This window comes from Pongo pygmaeus, chromosome 4 (genome assembly GCF_028885625.2).
Source record: "Pongo pygmaeus isolate AG05252 chromosome 4, NHGRI_mPonPyg2-v2.0_pri, whole genome shotgun sequence".
NCBI classification, from domain to species: Eukaryota; Metazoa; Chordata; class Mammalia; order Primates; family Hominidae; genus Pongo; species Pongo pygmaeus.
Genome location: NC_072377.2, coordinates 138,636,401 through 138,661,857, shown reverse-complemented (window position 1 = coordinate 138,661,857; position 25,457 = coordinate 138,636,401). Strand labels below are relative to the sequence as shown.

The 25,457-nt window shown below is 54.1% G+C and overlaps 1 protein-coding gene across 11 annotated transcripts in view; it reads right to left on the bottom strand.

The window, feature by feature from the left end:
• Positions 1-1,977: 1,977 nt before the first annotated feature.
• TCF7 (transcription factor 7) overlaps positions 1,978-25,457 on the bottom strand; it is a 33,517-nt gene continuing 10,037 nt past the window's right edge. The window contains exons 4-12 of one of the 11 annotated variants that reach the window (XM_054488563.2): positions 12,031-12,136; positions 11,157-11,244; positions 9,315-9,407; positions 7,899-8,018; positions 7,321-7,483; positions 7,104-7,211; positions 6,563-6,611; positions 5,332-5,404; positions 1,978-4,460 (exon numbers count right to left, since the gene is read on the bottom strand). In XM_054488563.2, coding sequence (XP_054344538.1) covers positions 4,427-4,460; positions 5,332-5,404; positions 6,563-6,611; positions 7,104-7,211; positions 7,321-7,483; positions 7,899-8,018; positions 9,315-9,407; positions 11,157-11,244; positions 12,031-12,136 — 834 coding nt within the window. In that variant the 3' untranslated portion in view covers positions 1,978-4,426. The remainder of the gene's footprint in view (positions 4,461-5,331; positions 5,405-6,562; positions 6,612-7,103; positions 7,212-7,320; positions 7,484-7,898; positions 8,019-9,314; positions 9,408-11,156; positions 11,245-12,030; positions 12,137-25,457) is intronic. The other 10 variants (XM_054488561.2, XM_054488566.2, XM_054488564.2 and 7 more) reach the window with 10 other exon arrangements.

Here is a 25,457-nt window from a genome sequence, read left to right as displayed (position 1 = left end):
CCTTCCTGGCCAGGCTTACTGTACACTGAACAAAGCTAGGGTGCAGTGCTTCTGAGCTAGCTGTTGGGGGTCCACAGCCAGAAGGAATGGGAGACAACAGGAGCCATTCAAAAGATAATTACATGTCAGAAGAGAGTCCATCCATGGGGTTCTGTTAAAGTAGACACCTTCAGATTGGGAGACGTAGGCTTTGTCTGCTTGCTGGGCTGAACCCTCACCATATCCACTGAGAACAAAATGGGGAGCAGCTGTACCAGGGGAGGGATGAACGTCTTTCACCCAAGTTGCAAGTCTGCTAGTTGTCTGGAAATGTTCAAGGGAGGCTAAGCTATCTTGTCTTATGATGTCTCAGGAAACAGGGTTGGTTCTCAGCTGGCAGTGAAGGGGGACTGGTGTGGTATTAGAAGTTGAACTTGAGGTTGCAATCTCAAGTCACCCTCTGGCCTCACAGGAATGCACCAGGATGATTTGGGAGGACCTGAGTTTCCTTTCTGCAGTCAGATTTTTTTTAAAAAAAAGCTGATCTGATTTAAACAGAGTTGCCAAAGGCTTCCCCGCCAATACACAAAGACTGCATTGTTCATGTACCCTGTGTACTCTAAGTGAGACACCAAATCAGATGCAGCAACCTGGTCTTACATAAGCCCTGGTTAGAATATAGGTGTTTTTTTTTAAACAACTAGGCCAGTAGCCAGAACAGAATTCTTTAAAATGGGACAGATGTCCAGAGAATGGCTAGTGTCCTCTAGCACTCTCTCAGAAGCAAAAGCAAGTCTGGGGTTACAACTTCCAGTGGCCTACTTTAAATAGACGCTGCTCTGGAAAATGACTTTCTTTATAAATATCTTTAAACACAAAATCCAAAAAACAGAACTCAGTGGAATGACAGTGACAATGCATGATGGTGGCCCAGTGGCTGTCCCATGTGAAATACTTCTTGCCTGACATTTATCATCTACTTGTTGACTGACCTATTGAGGTGCCTTCATGACACCTTTTACATTCATGATAGGTCTCAGGAAGACAGCAGTGTACTTGGTGGAAACTGTCATGTAAAAAGTGGGTTGTAGGGAGCTAAACAGTGAGTACACATGGTATATGGATACAGAATGGAATAACAGACATTGGAGACTTCAAAAGGTGGGAGATGAAAGGGGGATGAGGTATGAAATCCTACCCTGTTGAGTACAATGTGCACTACTTACGTGCACAGTACACTGTTCAGGTGAGGGGCACACTAAAAGCCCGGACCTCACCGCTACACAATATATTCATGTAACACAGCTGCACTTGTACCCCTAAATGTATACAAATAATCTAAAAATAAAGTGGATATGGTGGCTGTCGTGTCCACCGACAGCGTATGTGACTTTTTAAAAAGTGGGTAATAGATTTATCAAACTTGAAGGCTTGTGTGAAAATACGAAAAATACTTTGTGTCTTAACAGATGCAGTCTTTGGGAGGAAAGGGTGCTATTAAAAAATCCTCCTTTAGGATTTTGTGGTGCTAATAGGTTATAAAAGATTCCTGTTTGCTCTTGTTTTCCTTGAAATAGGATATGCACTTGTGGAATGTTTTCTTTTCTCTCTGCCCTCAGAGGAAAATGGAGCCTAGTGGTCATGTGTACCTATTTCAGGTTGGATTGTCTTTTCAGCCTTTATGGACGGCAGTTGGCGACTCATTTATTCTTATATGAGCACTGGGGAACAGGCTGGCCTGCATCATTGTGGGGTCAGAGGGATTGGGGGTTAAGAGCAAAGCTTGGAATTGGGAGTACAGGCGTAGCTCTCAGGTGAGGCAGGCAGGGCCCACACCCCTTTAGGGGAGATGACAAGTGTAAACCCTGGTTTCTGCAGGCTGGAGGTTTGGGAACATATGTACCATAGGAAACAAACTCCAAGTTTCCTGACTGTGGAGAAGAAAAGGAAAGAATATCATGCTCTGTTACTGAAACAGCTTATTCCTCAGGGTCAGGCTTTGAAAAACAAACCCAGTAAAAAGTATCTTTATTCTCATGTTTAAAAAAGTTTTTCTATGATGATGCATTAACAATACAAAAATATTTTGAACACTACAATAATCTTTTTCTCAAGACTTCTTGCAGTGTTACACTAGAATATGTGATCTTTGGATTCTGAGAAACCAGTGGCTAAAGTAGGAACTAAAGCCTTTTTTTTGAAAGGTGTGTGAGTAAATGGACAGCCTTTTTTTTTTTCTTTTGAGATGCAGTCTCCCTGTTACCCAGACTGGAGTGCAGTAGCGCCATCTCGGCTCACTGGAACCTCCGCCTCCCGGGTTCAAGCGATTCTCCTGCCTCAGCCTCCCAAGTAGCTGGGATTACACGCACGCACCACCACGTCTGGCTAATTTTTGTATTTTTAGTAGATACAGGGTTTCACCATGTTGGCCAGGCTGGTCTCAAACTGCTGACCTCAGGTGCTACACCTGCCTCGGCCTGCCAAAGTGCTGGGATTACAGGTGTGAGCCACCGCGCCTGGCCCGACAGCCCTTTTTCTTTGGATTTAGGCTATGTGAGGAGGCAAAAAACAAAAATTAAATTAAAAAAACGACTTGTTTTTCAAGGCTCAGGGTTGAAGCTTGGCTCAAAAATGGGTTAATGTAGGCTATGGTGAAAACCTGTTGTCCACTACTGGAGGTTTTCTGGGCTCCTTGATCTAGTTGTAATGGTCCTCTGTCCCGCAGCCCCATGGGGAAACTGGAGCCGGCCTGGATTGAATGCTGGAAGACAGGCTCTGGCTGTCATGAGGTTTTGGGTTTGCCATCTCACAGCTGCCCAGGAGCTGGCTGGACTGCCATAGATGAACTGGAAATGGAATTGTGAAAAAGGCTCTGTGAATGGGGAGGGGTGCACACTGGATTTGGGCCATGACTTCTTTGAACTATTGACTGCAGCTGCTAGTGACGAGCCTGGGGCCTTGGTATCAGAGCTTCTTAGGCTGGTGAGTTTCTCAGGGAACACTTCCAAATAATTTGAACTAGAGCTAGATACACCCTCCCCTCCCCCAATTTGCCTGATAAGGTAGTGTCAGATTATTTCTGCTGCTTAGGTTGATAGGCCTAACTTAACCTATTCCATTCCCCTTCCTGCTTCTTGCAAGCTCCTGAGATCATAGTAAGGGGCTTCCTCTGGTCCAACTTATGAGTAGCAGCTGGTTTTGTTTTTGTTTTTATAAACAGAGCTTCTCCATTTCCTTAAAAGAGAAGAGTTGTCATCTTGAGCTTTGTGGTTGTGACCATGCTCACATGTTTGACAAACCAGCTCATTCTTGGTCCATGAAGTGTCTGAATGGGGAGGGTGTGGCAGTGGGGGATGGGGGAGATGGGTAGAGAAGGTAGCTAGGCTCAGTTCAGCCCATCTCTGACCTATAGCAGAAAAGCTAGGAAGGCAGAGGCTTCTGGCTGGCAAGGCAGATGGTACAAAGAATAGATGCAGGCAGCCATAGGTACAAGGGATTCCCTTAATTAGATGACACATCAACACAGATCTGATTCCCACCACTTGGAGCAATTTGAATCGATGGCCCCAGGTTCAGGCAGAAGTTCTGCAGCCTCTGAAATCTTCAGGGTCTGGACCCTGAGATGACGTTAACAGGACCCCTGGCCAGTTTCCATGAGATCTGGGTCTCTGTCGCTTTCTCTCAGGGGTAGGCTCCTGGAGGCAGCCAGATGTCCTGTGCCTGCTAGGCCACCTGTCTCTGAGATTCCTGTTGCTGTACCTGTGTGCTCTGCAGGGTGCTGCGGGGGGCCTGTGGGGGTCCTGGGGCTGGGAGGCTGAGAGCAGTGGAGAGACCTGGGGATGTAGGTGCCGGCTCCGCAGGGCTAGTAAGCAGTTCTGTGGGGAAGCGGGGCAGCAGATGGTATGAGGGTGAGTCCTGGGGAGCTGGGGACCCGGGGCAGCCTAGAGCACTGTCATCGGAAGGAACGGGGCTGGGGCAGCGGCCTTCTCCGGGTAAGTACCGAATGCATTTCTTTTTCCTCCTAGGAATAGTGAAGAGAGTTATCTGTAAACAGAGGGTGAATTCAGTCATACACCACAACCAAAAAATGCTGCCTTTGCATAGGCCTGGTTGATTTCTTGTCCTCTCTTCCCAGGACTTGGGTGGTAAGTCAAGTGTCCTCAGACTGCCACTCTGCTTGGTCTGGCCCAGACCTAGGACAGGTGCAGTTCCCAGAACAGCCACAAGGTGGCAAAGGGGCCTTTTGTCACTAGGCCTGTGGGCCGTCACCTGTCTTCCAAGGGAGTCATCTCCCAGTCCCGGCCTTTGAGCTTCTCCAGGTGTGTTTGTGGGACTCAGATCTGCACCAAGGCAAGGGGCCACAATGCCTATGGCTTCCTTGCCCAGCCATCCCAGTCCTCAGGCTGGGCTAGAGGAAGAAGACGTGGACAGTGACTCTTCTTGTCCATTACCATCCTTGAGTTCTCTGGGCCAGTTTGTCTCTGATGGAATGAATGGAATAGAACTTCCCCTGAAGACAGGGTTGTTTCCCACTGTGTCTGTGTATGTGGATACACAGACACACCCCAAACTCCTCCTTGCCCTTGGACAGGGAGTGTGGTGGGTACACTGAGAGGCTGGACAAGTGTTCCTTAGAGCCAGTGAGTGGCCTTACTGCCTGGAGTACCCTCCATCTTAGCCCTGCCAGGCCTGGCCTGAAACTGACTGAGGAAACTTTAACCACTTGTTGGGTAAACCTTGTCACACCCACAAGTATTTCTCTGTTGTATGGTGAAACATATGAGCCCTTTCCCTCAGACAGCCCAGGGTATCCTGGCTCCTCTCCCCCAGCCTCTCCAGCCCTTTGATCTCAGTAGGTACAAGATAGCAAGTCATAAGGCTACCTGGCAACCAGATGGTTCTGTGTTGTTGTCACTTTGTTTTTTTCAGATTAAGGGCTCAGGATGGTATAGGCAGGGATCCCATCTTGAAGAAGTGAGGGAGCCCATGGGCCATAATGACTTTGAGGCCTGGGAGAATGGGCTCCAGGCCCCCTTAGTGGTGGTTGAGCTGTCTGTTTGCTGAGGACTTGCTAGGCCCACTGGCATCAGAGCTACCTTCTTGAGTCTGTCCTTCCTTTCTGGAACATTCTGTGTCTTTCTCTCCAATCCTCCTGCACTTAGACCCAAGTGGTCTTCTCCACACGTTGTGTTCAGTATTTACTACTATTCTCAGGAGGCCTGGGCTCCCAATCTGCTGAGTATGCTAGTGGGCTGAGGGGCCAAAGGAATGGGCTGCAGGCCCAGTGGAACATGTGCAGAGTCAGGGAAGCAGCTTAAAGCAAAGGGAGAACGATGGTGGGGACAAACCCACCTGCACGGACCACACCAATCCGTCTGCTGGTTGAGGCCAAAGCGAGCACGGCATTTCTTAGGCGAGCCAGGGTCTGCTCACAGCCATGCCAGAGGGGCAGAGCAGGGCAGAGGGCGAGCAGGCAGCAGGGCAGAGCAGGGCCCAGAAAGAAGAGGTAACATCAGTGTTAGCCAGTTATAGACACCCTACAGCCCCCATAGGCAGAGTGGGCCTCTCCATGGCACAGCCAGCCCCAGTGGGAGCCCAAGAGCCCAGAGCCAAGATATCAGGAAAGGTGGGCACCCAGCTACGCAGTAGAGGCAGTGGGAAGAATGGGAGGGAGGAAGTCCTGTCAGTCTGGCTCATCTCTGTGGCTTGCGGGGCCCTTGCAGCATGGAGGCTGCAGAGGGACCCAAGGAAGACCATGGAGATCCAGCCTCTTCTGCCCTAGGGCCACCCACCTCCTCCCCAACTCCCTACCCATTTTATCCAGTTTTTCTTCATTCTTGACCTACATTCCTTCAAGGGATAAGGCTGAAGGCTATACCTTATGCCTGTTCTACACACTTGCAGATGGAAGGAAGGGCCTATTCTTTGCCTTGGAAAAAGGGCTAGGAACTCTGCCCTGCTCTGTCCCAGTCCTAGCCTCCAGCTTCCCTGTGTGGGGACAGCATGGCTGAGGTGGTCAGGGATGTGGAGTCTAAATTACCAGAGAGGCAAGAATTCACCCACAGGAAGGAGGCCTGCAGCAGGGTGTGGGCTTCTCTACATAGAGCACTTTGCACTGCCATGAAAAATGTTGAAGTAGGGGTGATAAATTGCCAGGCTCCAGGCAGAAGGCTGTGTTGTCTAGTGGGCCTAGTCATGGGGCCTAGCTCAGTCTCTTCCAGTCTCAGCAGAACTAGCCAGGACATTGTTTGGGCTAAGCATCAAACCATACAGTCAGTTTTTTGTTAGTTTCTCTGGTGAGTGGAGCTAGCAAAGGTAGTGGGTGCAAGGCAGAGGAACATACCATCTACCCCAATTCTACCCAGCAGAAGCCAGTTCTGCTGGGTTTCCCTGGGACTTAGTATAATATAGCTGTTTCTTGCATGGGAATTTGACTTGTGAGACGCAGGCCTTATTTTCATAGGCCCCAGGCTCTGAAGGCTCCTGGCTGGGTACCATGTTCCTCCCTTTGGGTCAGAGGAGGGCTGCTCTTGAAATGGGGACATGGAGAGGAGCCTCCACTGCTGCTGAGAGGAGGTCTCACCTGTGGTGGATTCTTGGTGCTTTTCCCTCGACCGCCTCTTCTTCTTCCCCTGCAGGGAACAAAAGGAGGGATGCTCAGATCTGGGAGGCAGACACTGGGATACCCACAGCCTGCTGCCTAGCTTGGGTAACCCTGGGATTCTGGGTGTACAGGCCCCTCCTACCTTGGGGATGCTGGTGTTTCTTGATTGCTGTTCTTGCTAGGCTGCTATGGAGTGCATTTAGAAGCTCTTCCCTCACCCCAATCTGGTCTCCAATTTGAATGGAAGGAGGTGACTTCCAGACCCCTTTCTCCCCTTCTGCCCATGTGGCCCAATCAAATGTTGGGTAACAGCCCATGTGTGAGCATATTCTGGAGTGGAGAATAGGATGTGGGCTTGTCCTCTTCTGAGGCAGCCATGGGAGGCCTTGGACCCTCTGTGCCCTTCCTCATCGGTGCCTTCAGGACAGTAGTTCTGCGTTCCTTGCCGAGATTGTGGCCTGGGGCATGGTATCTCGAAGGGTCCCCTGCCCACCCCTGCTGTGTGTCACTAGGCACTCACGTAGTTGTCCCGCGCCGACCAGCCTGGGTATAGCTGCATGTGCAGCTGCCTCTCCTTGCGGGCCAGCTCATAGTACTTGGCCTGCTCTTCTCGCGACAGCGCGTGCCACTGCAACAGGGAAGGGGGGCAGGTGGGGTGCATCAGGGAGTCAGCAGGCTGCACCAGGCTGAAGATGGTCGGGGAGCATCCCTGCCAGCCCACCTGCCCATGGTCTCACCCTGCGGCCCAGGATCTGGTTGATGGCAGCGCTCTCCTTAAGTGTGCACTCTGCAATGACCTTGGCTCTCATCTCCTTCATGTACAGCATGAAGGCATTGAGGGGCTTCTTGATGGTTGGCTTCTTCGCCTCCTTCTCTGCCTTGGACTCTGCTTGTGTCTTCCTGAGGGGCACAAATCCGGATTGTTCAGGAGCCCCCCGAGTGCCCACCTAATGGCAGCCTCCTCCTCTAGTGTGGGCCTAGAGTGTAAGTGTATGACACCAGAGTTTTCTAAGTGGAATCTTTTCTAGCTGCCCCCAAATGGGTGAGCAGACAGCTAAGTAACTGTTCCTTGTAGGAACACTACAGCCAAGTGGGAAAAGCATGTGTTAAGGACTTCTGAGCCCCTCCTCTGTTGGCTCAGGAAAATCCTTGTTCCCCATCCCACCCAGCCCCTCCTACTTCTGAGGATCAAAAACACATAGCCAGAGGCACAAAACAGCTTAGCCAGGGACCTTGTGGCAGTCCTCAGGGCTGGTGGGGGAGGCATGTGTATCCTGACTGACGCACCCCCTGCCATCATTGTCTTTTCACTCACAGGTTGCGGTCGAAGGGCTGCAGCTCCTGCTTCCCTGAGGGGGGCACAATTGCCGGGTGGGGGATGGCTGCTGGGTGACCAGGTACACCAGAACCTAGCATCAAGGATGGGTGGGTGAACCTGGAGACAGGAAGAAAGTTAACACTGAGCCAAGAATTATGGGCCAGACCTTTGGACACACACGGAGGCCCCTGCATAGTACATAACTTGAGGACACAGGTGAACAGATACCCTATCCTACTGGCCTAGACATAAGTACACAGAGATAAATACAAATACCTGCTCCCAGCACACTACACAGACACACTGCAAAAATCTACATAGATTGCCATTCAGGTGGTTACTACATAGGTCCCAAGTAGCTTTTGAATCTGTCCCCTTTTCACGTCCTTCCCCTACCAACCCAGCCTCAGGAGCCTGTGGCTGCCCTGTGAGGCCTCATCCCTCTCCTGCTTGACCCTTCCAGGCTTCTCTCCACACAATAGCCAGAGTGACCATTAAAGACACCTGAATGTTCCTGGCCTGCTCCGGCTGAAATTCCCCCAGCGTCCAAAGAATAGAACCCAGGCTGCTCCCAAGGGCCTGCACAGCCCTGCATATGAGCATCCTGCTGCTGTTGCTAGCCCCTTCTCTTCCCCTCTGCTTCCTGTCCCTCTCCATTCCCCGTCAGCCCCAGTTATGGCTGTTCCCTTGTTTTCCTCTCGCAAAAGATCTATTACTCTTTCCGCAAAGCTCTCCCTGACCCATCAGGCCTGGTGAGGTCTCCTTGGGGCTTTCCCATCACTCAGCTGGCCCATTAAGCTGCTGGTGCCATGTCTACACTTGCTATACTGGGCTGTGAGCTCCAGTGGGCAGGAAATGTCTGTGGAATCCCCTGCCATTGCATATTTGGCACTGAGTCTGTCACTGAGGGAGTGACCTAAGCGAAGGGGATCCATGTATACACACCTCCCACTTCACTTTCTTGCTATTCTGTGGAGACCATTCTGCCCCTTACTGCTTGCACAGGTGTTATCCCTGAGCCAGCAGCCCCTAAGGGTCAGAGGTTGGGGACTTATGTAAAAGGTGCTGTCTCAGCTTGGGCAAAGCTCAGGGGGTGCCCAGGCGAGTCCTCCGAAGTAGGGATGAAGAAGAGAGGTGAGTGCACACACATCTGCACACGGGCTGAGCCACATATGCATGTACTGTCCTGGCCTCTGTGGTGCTCTGCTGCACGGTGTGGCCCAGGCTGAGGCCTCTTGGCACTTGCACTAGCTTCATTCTGAGGCACAGGACAGCAGGGGGCTGCAAAATGACAGACGGACAGATGGACAAACGACTAACACAGGGCAAGCACTGGCCCGGGCACGGCCTTGTGTGGGCACTGAAGCCTGGGCAACAGGAAGCAGGAGCCTAGCTGCAGTGTAGGGGACTCACCTGGGGTAGGGGGCGCCAGGGGCTGCAGTGGGGGCAGGGAAGTGCTGTCTATATCCGCAGGAAGGGGACAGGGGGTAGAGAGGAGGGCTGGGCCTGTGGTTGGGAGAGATAGCTGTTAGCAGTCTGGCTGCTGGCCAGACACGAGAAAAGACTTCCCTGCCTTCCTAGACAGGCCTTGACCCATCCTGTGAGACAGATGGGCCTCTGCTGGAATTTCAAGCATCTGCCACCAGAGGGCAGCTTGTGCTGTTTCCCTCTATAAACTTGTATGGGTGCTTGAGGGATGGAAACGGTATCCTTCTCCTGGGACCCAGCTTAGCAGGCCCCTGGCCCCCTCCAGCCTGCTTCTGCTTCTTTGACAGTATAGGGCTGATATCTGTCCTGGGGCCATTACAGCCACTGTTAACACTGGATTGTTTTGCACCACTTTGCCTGCTTCAACTCCTGGTCATCCTTCAGGTCTTCCTTGGCTAAGTGACCCTTTCTCCTCAAATCCCTGAGATTCCAAGCTGGATGAGGTACCTCTCTCTGGGCTCCTACAGTCCCTAACCAGAGCACTACCAACAGTACCCTGTAACTGTCTGGTTTTTTGCCTGGGTTGCCCACTAGGTAGACTGAGTTCTGAGAGGGCAGGGACCTAACGATCAGTTGGCTTCAGCAGTGCCAACTTCCCTGGTGCCCAGAACCCTGCCCGGCACACAGTAGGGCTCAGTGGAGAGATGGCTTAAATACCCCTACTTCTTTCCTCACAGCCAGGTGCCACTGGGTGGAAGCCGAGAGCACAGGGCTGCCTGAGGTCCCCTCCTTACAGCCTTGGTGGGTAAAATCTGCTGTAGGCTCAAGTCTTGGTCTTCAGCACTGCTGGCCTAGGGGATGCTTTTGAAAGGCTGGCCTACAGATTTGCATCCATGGAACCCTGGTCTAGTCCAGTAAGGCTCTTGAGCATCTTGCCACACTTTGATCCTAGGGGTATTCATGGGAGTAGTCTTAATTTGTATTCAGAATGGATTGTCCAAGGAGAAGCTGGAACAGAGGAGGGTGCTGACCATGGATAAAGGGCAAGTGGGCCACAGGTTGGGCCTCTGGCCTGCCCCATCTGCTTGGGGAGCCAAGTTTTCCTGCTGTTGGGTGACTGCCACAGCCCAGCTCTCTGAAATAGGCTAGAGACCTGCGTAGCTCACACTGTTGTTGAGTAAAGGGCCAAGTAGCCTGCCAAGGCCCAACTCCAGCTGAGGACAGGCCCTTTGGCCCATAGTCAGGCCTACTGGCTTAGGGGGCCAGGCTTCCTTTTCCTGGCCCAGCCTTAAGAATCTCCAAGCAGGCTGGTCAGAGGCTTGGGCTCAAGCAGTCACCACAGGGGCAGGGAGGGACACTGCCCCTCAAGCAGCTCAGCCAAGGAAAGGACCAAAAGCGGTAGGCACTGAGGCCAGTGAGCTGAGAAGCAGCAGCCTCTCTGGTAGCCACTCATGCTGTCCCCTCCCTGCTCGGGCCCACCTTTCTTCCTCACTTACTCATATGGCCCTGGAGGTCCCTTAGCAGCCCAGAGTTCTCCTATCCAAGGGGATCTCTTGGACACTGAGGGAGACAGGGCTGGGACCAGGGACCAGCTCTCCTGCCTCCCCAAAGGGAGTATGTCAGGCTTCCTGGGGAATGCAGGCCGGGGTACATGAGGACCCCTAGCTCAGAGCCAGGTTAGGCCAGAGTTGCTGGCCAGCCCCTGGCATCTAAACACAGCTGGCAGCAGGGTGGCCAGCCAAGAGGGATGGAGGAGGAAATGGAAGGGCAGGCAGGTCTTGGTCCGACCAGCACACGGTACCCCTTTCCCAATGGGCCCACACTTACCAGCTCACAGTGTGGGGGAGCTGCCCCATGCTGCCTGAGGTCAGGGAGTAGAAGCCAGAGAGGTCAGGGGTCTGTAGAGGCCTGTGAACTGCAGAGGAGAGAGGCTGAGTGAGTGGGCTAGCCTGACCTGGCAGGCCACATCAGCAGTTACTGCATCCTAGAGCCTCCTACAGGGGCCTTAAGATCCCACCAGCTTTGCTAGAGGACCAGACATAAACTAGTTTATTCAGGAGGATCCTAGTGTGATAATAGTGCCCCTTTGACAGACAAGGGAACCCAGGGCAGAGGGCTGGGGTGACTTGCCTAAGACATTAGGGGGCTAGTAGGCAGAGCTGAAGTTACTCAGGCATGGAGGCATTGGGGCATCTCTGCTCGGGGGACTCCAACCTAGCTTTCTGGGCAGGAGGCAGGTCCCTGGTCTAGGGGAGCCCAGCCTGGTGAGCCAAGACTCCACCTGCCCCCCAGGGTTGAGTCAGCAGGTTTCCCACAGCTGACAATGAGGGATTTCAGAATGACTTTGCCTGAGGCTGAGGTGAATCAGCCATCACAACCACCACTTTCCATTTTCTCACTGAGAGGAGGAAGGGCTACAGTTTTACGGTTCTCAGCAATGCTGCCATACTGGCAGCAGAGTCACCCATGGGATTTAGGCTTCAACCTGAAGCCTTCACATTTTGACCTAGCACCCCCTTTTCCAGTTTTCTGATGCCCTCATACCCCCAGTCCATCTTTCTGGAATTTCCTTTGGGCCCTTAGTTTGCACAGCCCCAGGTTCTCCAGTTATAAAATGTACCCAGCTACCTGGTCTCAGAAGCTGGGGTCTTGGCCCTTAGGCTCTGGTTTCACTGGGCCCCTCCCCATCCCAGGCTTGTACCTTGCTTCTGGCTGATGTCCGCAGGTGCAGGGGTGGGATGTGGGCTGTTGAAATGTTCGTAGAGAGAGAGTTGGGGGACACCGTGGGGGGGCTGATTGGCCTTGTGCTGAAAAATGAGAAGGAGGGTGGGTGAGTGTGGGGAGTACTGAGGGAGGAAGGCACTGGGATGAGGGTGTACAGGAAGCCCAGCTGTCAAAGAAAAGTCGTGGTGGCCAAAACCACAGGCCTCAGCGAAGGGGGTACCACTCAAGTCACAGTGTCCAGTACCCCTGCCCACTAGCCCCCAAGACTTTGCCCAAGCAGTCCCACCCCCTAGAAAGCCTCTTGGTCTTTCTGGGCACTCAATTCCTGGAAGTGCGTCTCCCCTGTACAGAAAACCCTTCTTGGCCTTCTCATCTCAGGTTTGGCTTGTCTGGGGGGTTGCTTACAGCCTCCAGCCCCCTAAAGCAGGGCATGGCCTGAGGACCCAGGCCTACCCCAGCACACCCAAGAAGAAGCACAGTTATCTTTCCTCCTCTTCTAGCCCCCAATCTGGGGATTCTGAGTCTGACCATTTGTCTTAGCTCAGGCCTAACAGGATTTTCTGACACAGGGAAGGGCCATCCTCAATCCCCTAACTCAGGGGAGATGGGGCCTGGCTTCCTCCAGGGCCATCCTTGCCCAGCCCCCGTACTTCCTGTTTCCTCAGCACCACAGGACTCTTACTTTCTTTTTTTTTTTTTTTTTTTTTTTTTTTTTTTTTTTTTTTTTTGAGGCAGAGTCTCACTCTGTGGCCCAGGCTGGTGTACAGTGGCGCGATCTCGGCTCACTGCAACCTCTGCCTCCTGGGAGTTTAAGCGATTCTCCTGCCTCAGCCTCCCGAGTAGCTGGGATTACAGGCACCCGCCACCACACCCGGCTAATTTTTGTATTTTTAGTAGAGATGGGGTTTCGCCATGTTGGCCAGGCTGGTCTCAAACTCCTGACCTCAAGTGATCCACCTGCCTCGGCCTCCCAAAGTGCTGGGATGACAGGCGTGAGCCAACTGCACCCAGCCAAGACTCAACACTAGTTGCATTGCTCTATCAAGAGATGATTCAGTCAGCAGGCTAGAAGGAGGGGCTCCCCAGGAAGACCTGGCTGCAGGGAGTCACTGCCAGGGCCAAGGCCCAGCTCTATAGTATTCTTAGTGCACATCTGCACGGGTCAGGGCCCTGGAGACATCATCTGCAACCAAAGTTCAACTTCCCACTTTGAAAAGCCCATCTGCAGGGATGCTGTTGGCTGGGAGCATGGATGAGTGATCTCTGTCTGACTCCTGGCACAGAGGAAACGGGACATCTTTGGAGCAGGTCAGTAATGAGGGGCTGTGGCCTGGGTTCCTCCCCACTCTGTGAGTGCAATTCCTGACTGGGTGAATTTAGCCAGACTCCTTAAGAGCTTCAGGCGTCTCTCCTAGTAGTGAATAGGGTTCATGGCCCCTTTATTACCAGGCCTGGAGAAGGGTGGCTCATGGTGAGGAGGCCTGTCACAGTCCCTTGGCACTGGGTTATTGGAAGCCCAGGGCAAGCCTAGATGGAAGGCTAGGTATGAGCCCCACTGTAGCCAAGGCATGAAGCTCCCAGGTGGGCACAGGCTCCCACAACTGCCAGCAACAGCCCTGTTGCTGGCATCTTTCCTCACATTCCTGCCTCCGGGCTACAGCCTTCACCCTTCCCCTCAGGTCTTGGGGAAGGTGCTGACACTACCACCTGTCAGGGCCCTGCTCATCCATCTGCCCACCGGGAGGAGCCTTACACAACAGGGCTTCATAGGCTTCCTCCTTTCCTCAGGGAGACGGGGCTGATGTCCCTATAGGTAGCTAGCAAGGAAGAGGAGAGGCTGGGGCAGCTGCAGGGTGTGTGGATACATGTGCACTCCTTCAGGTATCTGGTACCTGCCACATGCCAGGGACTGTGTTATGCACTTTGTAAACCCTGTCTCATTCCCATCAGGGTACAAACAGGCTGCCATTTCTCCCATCTCTAAATCCTCCCCCAGCTACCACCTCCTGTCTCACTCCGTTTTACAGAAACCTCGGCAGACCTGTCCCCATTCACTGCCCCTAGTTCTCAGCCCTCATTCTCCCTTCAACCCAGCCAGCCAGTCTCTTGCCCCATCCCTCCACCAGATGACTCTTGTCAAAGTCCCAGTGACTTCCACAATCCTGAACTCAATGGTCAATTCTCAGTCTTCATTTTACCCAACCTCTCTGCAGCATCAGACACAACTGGTTTCTCCCACTTCCTTGAAAGAGTTTCTTCACTTGGCTTGCAGAATGCCACACTGCCTGATATTCCTCCAGCTTCATGGGCCACTCCTTCCTGACCTTGTTTCTGGCTCCCATCTTCCTCTCATCTGGGTTTACAGCTTTAAACATCTTCATGTGATGACTCCACATTTCTTCTCCAGCCCCACTTCTAGGAACTCTACTTTCCAAATGCTTACTCAACTCTACTTGGTGGTCTGAAATGCCCCCTAAACTCAACATATCCAGATCGGAACCTCTGACTTCCTGCCGCAAACGCTCCTCCCTGTCTTCCTCCTCAGTTAATGGTAACTCCATCCTTTCAGCTGCTCAGACTAAAGATCTTGGAGTCATCCTTGACTCCTTTTTTTCTGATACTCCATATCCAATTTGTCAGCAAATCCTTATGCTCTATCTTCAAAATGTATCTAGAATCCCACCACTTCCTCCTTGCCCCCACCCAATCCAAGCCACCATCAGTTTGCACCTGGATGACTGCAGCAGCCCCCCTCCTTAGACCCGTGCTTCTCTCCTGCCCCTCCGCCAGTCCTCAATCCAGCAGCAACAGGAATCAGATCGTGTCAGTTCTGCCTAAAGCTTCCAGTGGCTTCCCACGGTATCTCCTGACCTGGGGCCTACAAAGTTATCTGTGGGCTGAGCGCAGTGGCTTCATGCCTTTAATCGCAGCACTTTGGGAGGCTGAGGGAGGAGGACTGCTTTAGGTCAGGAGTTCAAGACCAGCCTGGGCAACATAGCAAGACTTTGTCTCTACTAAAAATAAAATAAAAATAACTAGCTGGGCATGGTGGTGCATGCCTGTAGCCCCAGCTACTCAGAAGGTTGAGGGAGGAGGATCATTGGAGCTCTGGAGATCGAGTCTGCAGTGAGCCGTGATTGTGCCACTGCACTCCAGCCTGGGTAACAGAGTGAGATGCTGTCTCAAATAAGTAAAGCTCTACGTGATCTGGCCCCTGCTCCCTCTGTAACCCCAGCACCTTCTACTCTCTTCCTTGTTCACAATGCCTGGGCTTCCCATGGGCGCTTTAGCCTCCAGCATCCTTCTTCATTTACTCCAGTGATAATGCTGAAAGTGTACCATGATGTGAGGTAGGTTGGGAAGCCTGGCTCTCTAGGCTTGCTGACCTTTTCACTGACCTTTTACTGGAGGATCCTGGGCCAGTCTCATCCTTCTCTGGGGCTGCATTTTCTCCCCTTGTAAAATGGAGATGAGAATACTAGTCCTACTCACCTCATTGGTCACAGATGCAAAAGTTCTGCTCTGTCCTAAAGTTCCAGGGAGAAGAAGCCAAGGGCCTGTTAAAGTAGGAAGTTTGCTGGAAACCCCTGGGGTGTTTTTATCCTAACAGGTTCCTAGAATAGCACCAGCCAGCCAGACAACATCAGCCCTGACCAGGCCTCCTGACGGAGACTGAGCCTCAGGGCCTACTCCTTCAGGAACATTGGATCCTGCCAGAAAGCATTCCACCATTCACCACCTTAGGGCACAAATGCCTGGAGCATGGGGGGCTTTCGAGTCTAAGCTCCTGCTTCAGAGGAGGCCTTGCCATCCAGCCTTGGCTCTGGCTCTTTGACCCCTGGGATGGACCGAGCGCCTGGCTAGCAGAATAGGCAGGGAAGCCTAAGGAGCTGAGCCAGGGGTCCACGGTGCCAGCTCTTGGAAGACAGTCCCAGAGTCTCTGCTCTGCCCAGAGTTGGGGCTCTGCTCCAAGGTAGTGAGAGCATGGCTCCATGGTGAGTTTCTCAGTAAACTACCCTTCCCCTGGGAGTAGGTGGTTTACTGAGAAACTACCCACAGGAGTTTTGGCCAGGAAGCCATGGAGAGCCCTCCTGCCAGGAGCGGGGAGGCCAGAGCTGACCCTCCTTGGCCATGCTGGGCCTGGCCCAGGTCCAGCTTTGCCACCTGAGCCCCAGGTTGCAGCACAGCTCAGGCTGGGCCCAGGAAACCTCCAAAAGAATCCAGCCCAGTCTACAGCTGCTGGCCTGGTACATATGCATGTGATGGGCAGTGCTGTGGGGTGTTGCCTGGCAGGCTGTGGGCTCATTCTGTCTACCAGCCTTCCTTGGAAACTGGGAAAAAACGTACTAAACAGGAGTCTGCTGTCAGACCACAGGAGAAATGCTGGATGGGCAGGGGTGGGGCAGAGAACTCACTGGCAGCTGGAGGTCCTGGGGTGGCCAGGGCTCCAGGGCAGAGCATTAAGGGCCTGGCCAGTCCCTCCCACATTCATGCAGGCTGCCTCTTAGCCTCAATCCCCAGCCCACTTTGCGCCCGGTGGTAGGAGCCAGGGGAAACCGTCTAGCACAGGGCCTGGCACCCATGTCCCCCTCGCCCAGTGGAACGTCCCACTCCAGGGCCTCAGCACAAGGCTGTCTCAGGGCCAGGCTGCCTAGACAACAGGGTGGGGTCACCTGGGGCCTGGCATGTATATGGGAAGCCCGGTGACTGAAGCCCCCCTCCCCTGCTTTCCCTGATGGTGACTGTGCCCAGCCCTCAACGGAAAGAGGCAGGCCTAGGGTGATTGTCCCCACCAGGCCCTGAGCATTTCAATGGCACGCCTTCATCTCTCTTGCCCTCACCCTCTGAGGGCAGAGTACCAAACCTAGAGCTGGATGCACAGTAAGTGCTCAAAGCATGCTGGGATGTTTAAATGCATTGATGCCTCACCAGCAGTCCATACTGCTTGATCAGCAAACCCCAGACCCATGCTTTTTGCCTTTGCCTGAGCCCCTCTGTCTCCCCTACCATCCCAGACACCCCAGGGCTACCCTGAGAGTCATCTCTGTCCCACCAGTGCCTGTCCAGCCTTCTACTGGATGCCTGGTGACAGGGCTCACTCCCAGCAAAAGTGGTCCTTCCTGCCACTGCTTGCTCTTACTGCTCAAAGACTTCCTCAGGCCACTCCAGTCCACTGTCCCACAGGGGCTCCTTGCCCTTCTGGACTATTTCCTTAGCCCATGGCTAGGAATTCCTCATTCGGGTGCTCCAGTGTGCCTTCTTGTTTACCAGACAGGAGCCCAGAAGAGAGCCAGGCAGGGCCAGGCAGAAGGAGATGGAAACGGAGACTCCTGAGGTAGTTCTCCTCTGTTCTGAAGTCAAGCTTGGGCCTGGCTTGGCATCCCCCTTCACCACCACCCCCCAACTCGCTCCCCCCCAACTTCCTGCAGGCTCAGGTGAAAAATAAACACAGTCGGCATTTTCCCTGCAGACCGCAGCGGTCTGCTCGCAGGCTGTGTGCACGCTGACAGCCCTTGCCACCGCCAGCAGAGAAACTCCCTCGCCTCTGACGGTTGACTCTGAAAACCCCCAAATGCTTGAGCCCCACAACACTTTCCCAGCGAAGAAAGTTGCTGTTTCCTCTGGCCTCAAGCCTGTGGGGGTAGGGGATAGGTGAGGCCTGTTCAGGCCCTCCCAAGAACGCCTCCCAGTGGCAGGGGACTGTGCCAGCAGAAACAGCCCCCCAAGAGATCAGGATGCTCAGCTGGTCACTACTGGTACCATTCGGTCAGGGTGTATTTATGAGCTCCTATTATGTGCCAGGCAAAAAAATGCTTCAGGCCTAGAGAAAAGCATGTGCTAATGTGAGCGGAGTGTTTCCCATGTGTGAGGCAGAGTTCTGAACACCGTGCAGAGTTCAACTCAGATACTCCTAACACAGACCTATGATATTAGGTACAACTACTTATGCCTACCTGGCAGATGGGGAAGCTGAGGCACAAGGTCACACAGCTAGTAAGTGGCAGAGCTGGGATGACACCCACGACACTGCAAAGGGCCTATGGTTATTGTGCACAGGACACTGTCCCAGTTCTAAACACAGTCTCTCCCTTTCCCAGCCTGGCTGGTCAGGGTGATGTGAACCAGTGCTTCCCTAACCCGAAAAATGCTCCAAGTTTTAGGACCCCTGGGATGGGAGTTCTGGCTACACTGGCAGCCTGCCTGGTGGCAGTAGTTGAGCATGGCCCCAAGGCCACAGCCATGCCGGCCTGCTCCTCCGGCCCAGGTGCCTTCCCTCTGCAATGTTCCATACTTCCTCCTGCTCTGGGCCAGGCTGGCCCACTCTCATCCTGACCTCAGTCTAAGGGTCACCTTGTGGAAAGGCCTGTGGCCTGGCTTGGGGTGCCACCAGCCTAGCTGGCGGAGGTTGGCCTGGGGGTCCTGGAAGGCAGGGTCTGCTGGTTAGTCATCTGTCTGGGCTCTGCACCCAGCAGGCTTGTTGCATGAAGGCCTCTAGAATCCCAGTGCCTCCAGAACCTGTGCATGCCTCCCTCCTCAGCCACAGGGCTGTGACTTCTTCCCTCAGGTCCCTCAAGCAGAGGGCTGCTCCTGAAGCCTGGTCTGGAGCTGGGAGAGGCCTTGGGGAAAAGCCCATGGAAGGAAGGGCAGATCCCCACCTTGAGCCTTGTGTTGCCTCCAGAGCAGAGGCTGACCAGACAGAAAGGTGGGCTATTGCTATGGTTACTGTTCTGTTTGCCAAGCACACAGAGGTGACACTGAGTAACTAAATGCCACGTGTGACAACCCACTTGAGGCGGGCATGATATATTCTTCCCATTTCGCACATGTGGGAAGCAAGGCTCTGTAAGGTGAGAAAGTCAGTCATGGCCCCACAGCCCTTCCTCCACCAGGTCAGTGCCAGGGCCCTTTATGGGCTCTCCAGGTCTTCAGTGGTGCCAGCCTCGTCCTCCTCTTCTCACTCTGTGCTCCAGCCACATCACTGGCTCTGACGGCCATGATTCCCTCTGCTTGGAGCACTCTTCCACCACTTGGCTTGGCAAACTCCTATCCATCTTTCAGGACTCACATAAATGAGACTTCCTCCTAGAAGTCTATCCTACCCTCCTCATCTGAGGAGGGATCCCTTGCCATGTCCTCATCCCCAACTCCTGTAGCACCGATCCACTGTGCTATAGTTGACTGTTATCTGTCCTGTCCTTCCTGTGGTCTGGGATTGTGCCCTGAGTTATTTATATTGAATGTATTAGAGCTGGGCCCTTGAAGTTGAGTCCAGTGCAGGTGGGGTGGGAGGCGTGTGTGAGCCAGTGTTTAGGGAAAATGTGGCTGCACTAAATAAGGCACCCTGGCTGGTACTGGGCACAGGGTCACTGCAGCGTACAGGTTAGGAAGGTGGGAGGAGCCGGGGCCACTACTTGGACTCAGGACATCCTACCTGGTACCTAAGACCCTTTGGCCTCCTCCTACCCCTGTCCTCTCCTGCCTGCAATACTTTGGGAGTCAGAATGACCAGTCAACATCAGGGCTGCCACTAATTCACATGGGGCATTTGTGCTAATTAGAAAAAGCACCCCTTCTTCTGGACAGACACCCGGGCCATGCCATGCCAGGGCAGTGGCTTGGGAAGCACAGTGCAGGCTGGTCTCAGCCCTTGGCCCAGCTCCCCCTGGCACAGCCCCTCCGGTTCTCACTTTCCTTCTTTGCACTGCTAGGGCCCACCAGTCAGCCCCACAGCTCCCTAGGCATCTGTGTCTAGAGCTAGGGCCCCACTGTCCAGCACCAATGGCGCTTTAGTGCCGAGGAGTCTGCCCAGTTACTGAGCAGGATGCCCCTCAAGCCCTCAGACTATAAGAATCAACTTTCTGGGGGGCGGGACGGGGCTTGCCTGCATATGGACCAGGCCTCGATTTGTGGGCTTCTGCAGACCCCATCTCTGCAGATATACTCCAGTAGGGCCGAGAGTGCCAGCCAGGCTGGAGGCACCCCTCTCATGCCCTTTTATCCCTAGCCCCCGCTCCAGGCACCACTGCCCAGGACACAGTGCTCTCCAAAGGACGGCCCGCAAGCTCCCTGCCCACAGCGTGCTGGATGCCCTGTGCCAGACGCCCACCACAAAGCACAGAAAAGCACAGAGTGTGGCTGCGTGGCCACCTGAGCTGGAAGGGGTGGGGGATGGCAAGGCCACACCCTCCTGGACCAAGAGGCTTCAGTCTCACCTGCTGGCACAAGGCTGTTGCCACAGTTGCACAGAGCTCTGCTAGGTGCGTGTGGCCAGTCCACCCACCGCCTGGCCTTGACATCAGATAAAGGGGCCTGCCACAGCGGAGGTGGGGACTAGAGTCCCTGCATGCAGCCTTGGCAAACCACAGGCCTGCTCTAGGCCCAGCCCGGCCCGAGGCACCCTCGGAACTCACTGAGCCCCACTTAGCCGAGTGGCGTGGCCCATGGCCTCCAGTGGTTTCTATGCATTCGTTTACTTGCGTTTTCCTTCCTCCACTTTGAGGTGAACGCCCCTCAGGACAGGATGTTTTTAGAGGAAAATATAAGCTTCCGGGAGCTGCTGCAACTGAGCTGCTAGATGATGCTACCAATATAACATGGAGACTGCACAGCAGCCCTGAGACTGGGCAACCCCCAGCCCAGGCAGTTACTCATGCAGCTCCTCATCAGTGCCCAGCCGTCCAGGAGCCCACCGTGGACCGAGGCAAGGCACAACCTCATAGCTCCGCTGTCTTTGGCAGTAGGGAATGGAAAACAGGGATCTGGGGAGGGAGGTGTTTGAGGAGTTCTGAGGCTGTTTCCCTGGGGGCTTTGCAGAAAAGGCAGGAAAATACCAGAGGTGCAGATTTAGAGATGGCAGCTCCCACTAGTAACAGCCAACTGAGTGGCTCGCAGTCTGCAGAGCTCCACCCCTGCTGGAATCCCACCAGTCTTCCCAACCACTTTGTGCTGTGCATACAGACTTTGCAGACGAGGAAAGTGAAGCACAGAGAAGCTAAGAATCTTGCCTGAGGTCTCACAGCAAGCAGTGATGGATCTGGGTTAGAATCTGGCCCTTTGGGGTTCTTGGCCACAGATCTTTACCATTCAGTGACAGGCCTCAACAGGCAGCACTTCTGCTGGCAGCAGCCTGCCAAGAATCTTTCTTGAAACAAATTGGCTAGCAGTGTGGCTCTGACCTCCCCCTGGCCCTAGGTGAGGGCACTCTGTCCTTGAAGGAGGTGATTTTGATTCTGTCATAAATGACCAAAAGAAAAGCAAGAGGTCATCCTTCCCACCGGGTCTGGCTGGTGCTCCCTGGCCCCATGTGTGTGGAGGGGTGGGACAGCCACCGGAGGCTGGGGTGCTCTCGCCACAGCTTGTCCAGCTCCAAGCCCGAGAGTGAGAGCTGAGAGCCCAGGCAAGGCCCAGAAAGGCAGGGGCTCAAGGGCGGAGGGAGAGAGCCTTGGAGATCACCTCCCCAGCCTTGGCCCTGCATTCTTGCCCCAATTTAATCTAGTAGCCTCTGAGGAGCAAAGACAAGACAGGGGTCTCCGAGTCATGTGTTCTGTCCCGCAGCCTGCACCAGCCCTAGGATGACAGTCCTGCCCTGAGGCCACGGTCATGAAGCGCTCACTCCCCTAGCTATGGCCAGTCAAGGCCCCTGGGGCTCTGTCTGGACTGTCTAGCCATTTATCCAAAGGGAAACAAGGCGTGGAAAGGAGCTCCTGGAGGCACCAGGCCCTGGGGTGCTGCTGCCCGAGCCCTCACACCCAGTGTGAGCAGAGGGAGGAGGCTGGGCAGTGCCAACTGCATGGGAGCCTCAGGAGAGCCCTTCATGAGGCGAGTGAGGGAGGGTCACACAAAACTGCCCCAGACAACTCTCAGAAACACACCTGGGTGTAGCATTACGCAAACAGGGCAGAGAGTGAAATACCAAACTCCTGGGGTTGAGGAGTGGGAAGGGATGGGACGGGGGAGCCAGGCACCCAGCTGTGGCTGCAACACACATGTGCGCGGCCAAAGACTCAACGGAGTGTAAGGGGAGGGACAGCGAACGCCAAGTCAGATGTCTGGGCTCAAATCCCTCCTCCAGTACCCACTAGGCGCAAGTCTCTCTATGCCTGGGGGTCTCCACTGTAAAACGTCCAGGTCTCATGGGGTTGCTGTGAGGATTAGATGAATTAATATTTGTGCTTTTTTTTCTTAATATTCCTTTTTTATTTAAGAACAAAATGAAACAAAAGGAAAACAATTAAAAGCAAGTATGTCCCAAGACAAAGGCTTTTCAGGAACGCCAGCATTGTGCCAGGTTGGGGCCGCCAGCCCTTGATTTCCTCTGGACCACTGCCTGATTCCTGTCAGTCCAGATCACTGAGCTCCTGGCTGGCCCGCAATGACCAGAGAGGATGGGAGGCGGCGGGGCAGCGAAAGAAGAAGAAACTGCCCTCAAGGTGCCCCAGTGGGGCTGGCAGCAGCTCTGGTTCCTAAGCGGCTTTCCCATGGGGGAATAAGGTGGGCGGGCGCACCCATACCCTGAGACTCCCTCAGCTGCCTCAGTCCAGCCATTTCCCATGACTCAGAGCCTAGGAAGCCCCCTAGCCCAGCCTGGGACTACACAGAGGAGGGTGCCTGGCCCAGGAGTCCAACAGCAGGCACTGAGCTGCATCAGGACCAACACTAGAAAGAGGAAGTGATCCACCTGTAGACAGGTCTTAACTGTCCTTCCATCACGCACCAAATCGGAATCAATCCTAATGTCATTTACGGATACTTTTCCATGTAACATTTCTTCTGGAAGCCCTGGGCACCTGCCTTTCAAGTAAGAAAGACAGCCCTTTTGGCCCTGGGAGCCCTGAACTTGCCAGGTTTATGGGGAGGAAGGGGGTCATCCCTGACCCAGGCCCAGAGCTATGAGGTGCCCCTGGAGAGGCAGTGAGAGGACTATGGCCTTTCTCTGGGGTCAGAGGAATCCAGCTGGGTCCAGTTTATGAACCTGGCAGTGTGCTGGGGGTACCACCCAGCTTCTTGGCCTGCAGTGCCCCCATATCTACACATTGTATAGCAAATGGGATACAGCAGGGAGGAGCATGGGTTTCAGGGTAAAACAGACCAAAGTTCAAATCGTGACTCTGCCAGGTATTAGCACATTCCTTATCCTCTCTGAGCCTCAGTTTCCCCATCTGCAAAAGGGAGGCCACAATACACAATAGTACCTACTTTCTTGGCTTGTACAATCTTTTTATTTTATTTTATTTTTTTTTGAGACAGAGTCTAGCTCTGTCACCCAGGCTGGAGTGCAGTGGCGCAATCTTGGCTCACTGCGACCTCCACCTCCCAGGTTCATGTGATTCTCCTGCCTCAGCCTCCTGAGTAGCTGGGATTACAGGTGTGTGCCACCGCGCCCAGCTAATTTTTGTATTTTTAGTGGAGACAGGGTGTCACCATGTTGGTCAGGCTGGTCTCGAACTCCTGACCTCGTGATCCACCTGCCTCGGCCTCCCAAAGTACTGGGATTACAGGCGTGAGGCACTGCGCCCTACCGACTTGTACAATCTTGATATGAGTAAAAGCCCCTGGCACAGGCCTGGCGGTTGGGAAGTGCTTGACACATGAACTACCCTAGTTGTTGTTATTCTTTCAACAACTGCTTACTGAGCACCTACTGTGTGCCAGGCCCTAGGGTGGGCACTGAGAACCCAGTGGTGAAATGAACAGATGTGGCCTGGGCCGCTCAGATCCTCTCTGGCCCTTTCTGATCCCAACTCCATCCCTAACACCACCCCCTGCAACATGGCCATCAACCCTGTGGCCTTAGCTCTCCCAGGTTCATCTGTCCCCACACCCCCGCCCATGGGGCTGCCCACTGCCTCAAAGGCTGCCAGCGAGCTCTGGGGTGGCTGCTGCAGCCAGGCACGCACTCGGTGGCCAGCCCGCCTGGACCTTGGCTGTACGCAGCCAGCAGAGACCTCACTGCTGCCACTGCCGCAAGGCTCTCCACAGGCTGCCTCTCGGCATCTCAGAGGGCCCACCCACCTCTGCCTGCCTGGCCACCACACCAGCCACAGAGCCATCTGATTTGAATGAAACTTCAAACTTAATGACTTTCATGCTGGTTATTTAAAACACAATGTAATTTTCTAAAACACCCTATTATTTCCTTTGATAGCTACAAAGCTTCCCCCAATCCCATAAGCATGTTTATTTTTAGGGAAAAGAGTGGTTTGCAGTTGGTCATAGAGTCCGTAAGGAGAGGGAACCCACAGACAGCAGGGCAAAGAGTCAACCCTAGCAGCTCAGAGGCCGTGCTGCCCTGCCTCCTGCTTGGCGGGTTTTCCACCGGACACCGGGGTCTCCCGGGCAGGCCCTGCCCTAACTCTCACAAGCATGTTGGCAGTGACTTTCTCGTCCAACATTGGACAGTGGCCAAGTAAACATCAGACTAGCACCCTCCCAGTGCTCCCCCTCCTTGGGGCTGCTGTGTCCTCTTCTGTAAGATGGTTCCACTAGCTTTCCAATAAGGTTCCTACCAGCATTTCAGGCATGACAAGTCTGGGGAAGGGTCCTGAGACCACCACCTCACCCTCAGCAGCCTCCTCCTGGCTCTCCCAGACATTCTGCCCTGGGTACAGCCACAGGGCCTGAAGCTTTGACCAGCTGAGTGAGACCTGTGCCCAGATAAATTGGCTCCAGGCAGTGGCTGCCCACACTGGGAGGGTGAGTGGGTGGGGCCCTGCCAGTCGGGGCTCCCTGGCAAGGGAGGTGGCCTGGTGGTGGGTGGGTGTGCGTGCAGAGGTCAGCTGAGCCCCACCAATGCGGGGCGTCCTCTGGGAGCAGCTATTTTTAAGTCCCAGGCTTTCATGTGGCCAAATGATGTGGAGTTTACAAAGCATCAGTAATGCGTTTCAGATGGCGGCCCAGCAGGCCAGGAGGCTGGGCCCGCTGCCACCAGAGCCAGGTCAGAGTTAGTCAGAATCCCTCGGCCTAGACTCCCATCACCTGTCCCTCCGTCCCCATGACCCCTTCTTGCCTGGTGGGGGGGCTGGCTCTGGAGCAGTGCTTGCAAGGAGCTGCCCAGCAGACCCTGGCTGAGGCCCACCCAGCACACAGGCCTCTGCGTGGCCAGGGATTCCCACCCCATTTAAGAAACTGAGACCTAGAGAGGTTCACAGATTTGCATGAGGTCACACAGCGGGGGGAGGGATGGCTTCCTTCTCATCACAGCTCCCTGCCCTCATGGGAAAACTGGGTTTCCTGGGAGGAGGTGATTTGCCACCACTGGCACCCAAACCAGCTCAGACATGGTGGAGTGGGGGCAGCCCTAACCGTGTAAACCCCCAAAGTCCACACCCACCGTTCCCTGGGGCCACGTCCTGCCCATCCATGCCTGGAGCCTCTGCCGCACATTCATCATTTGGAAGCACATGG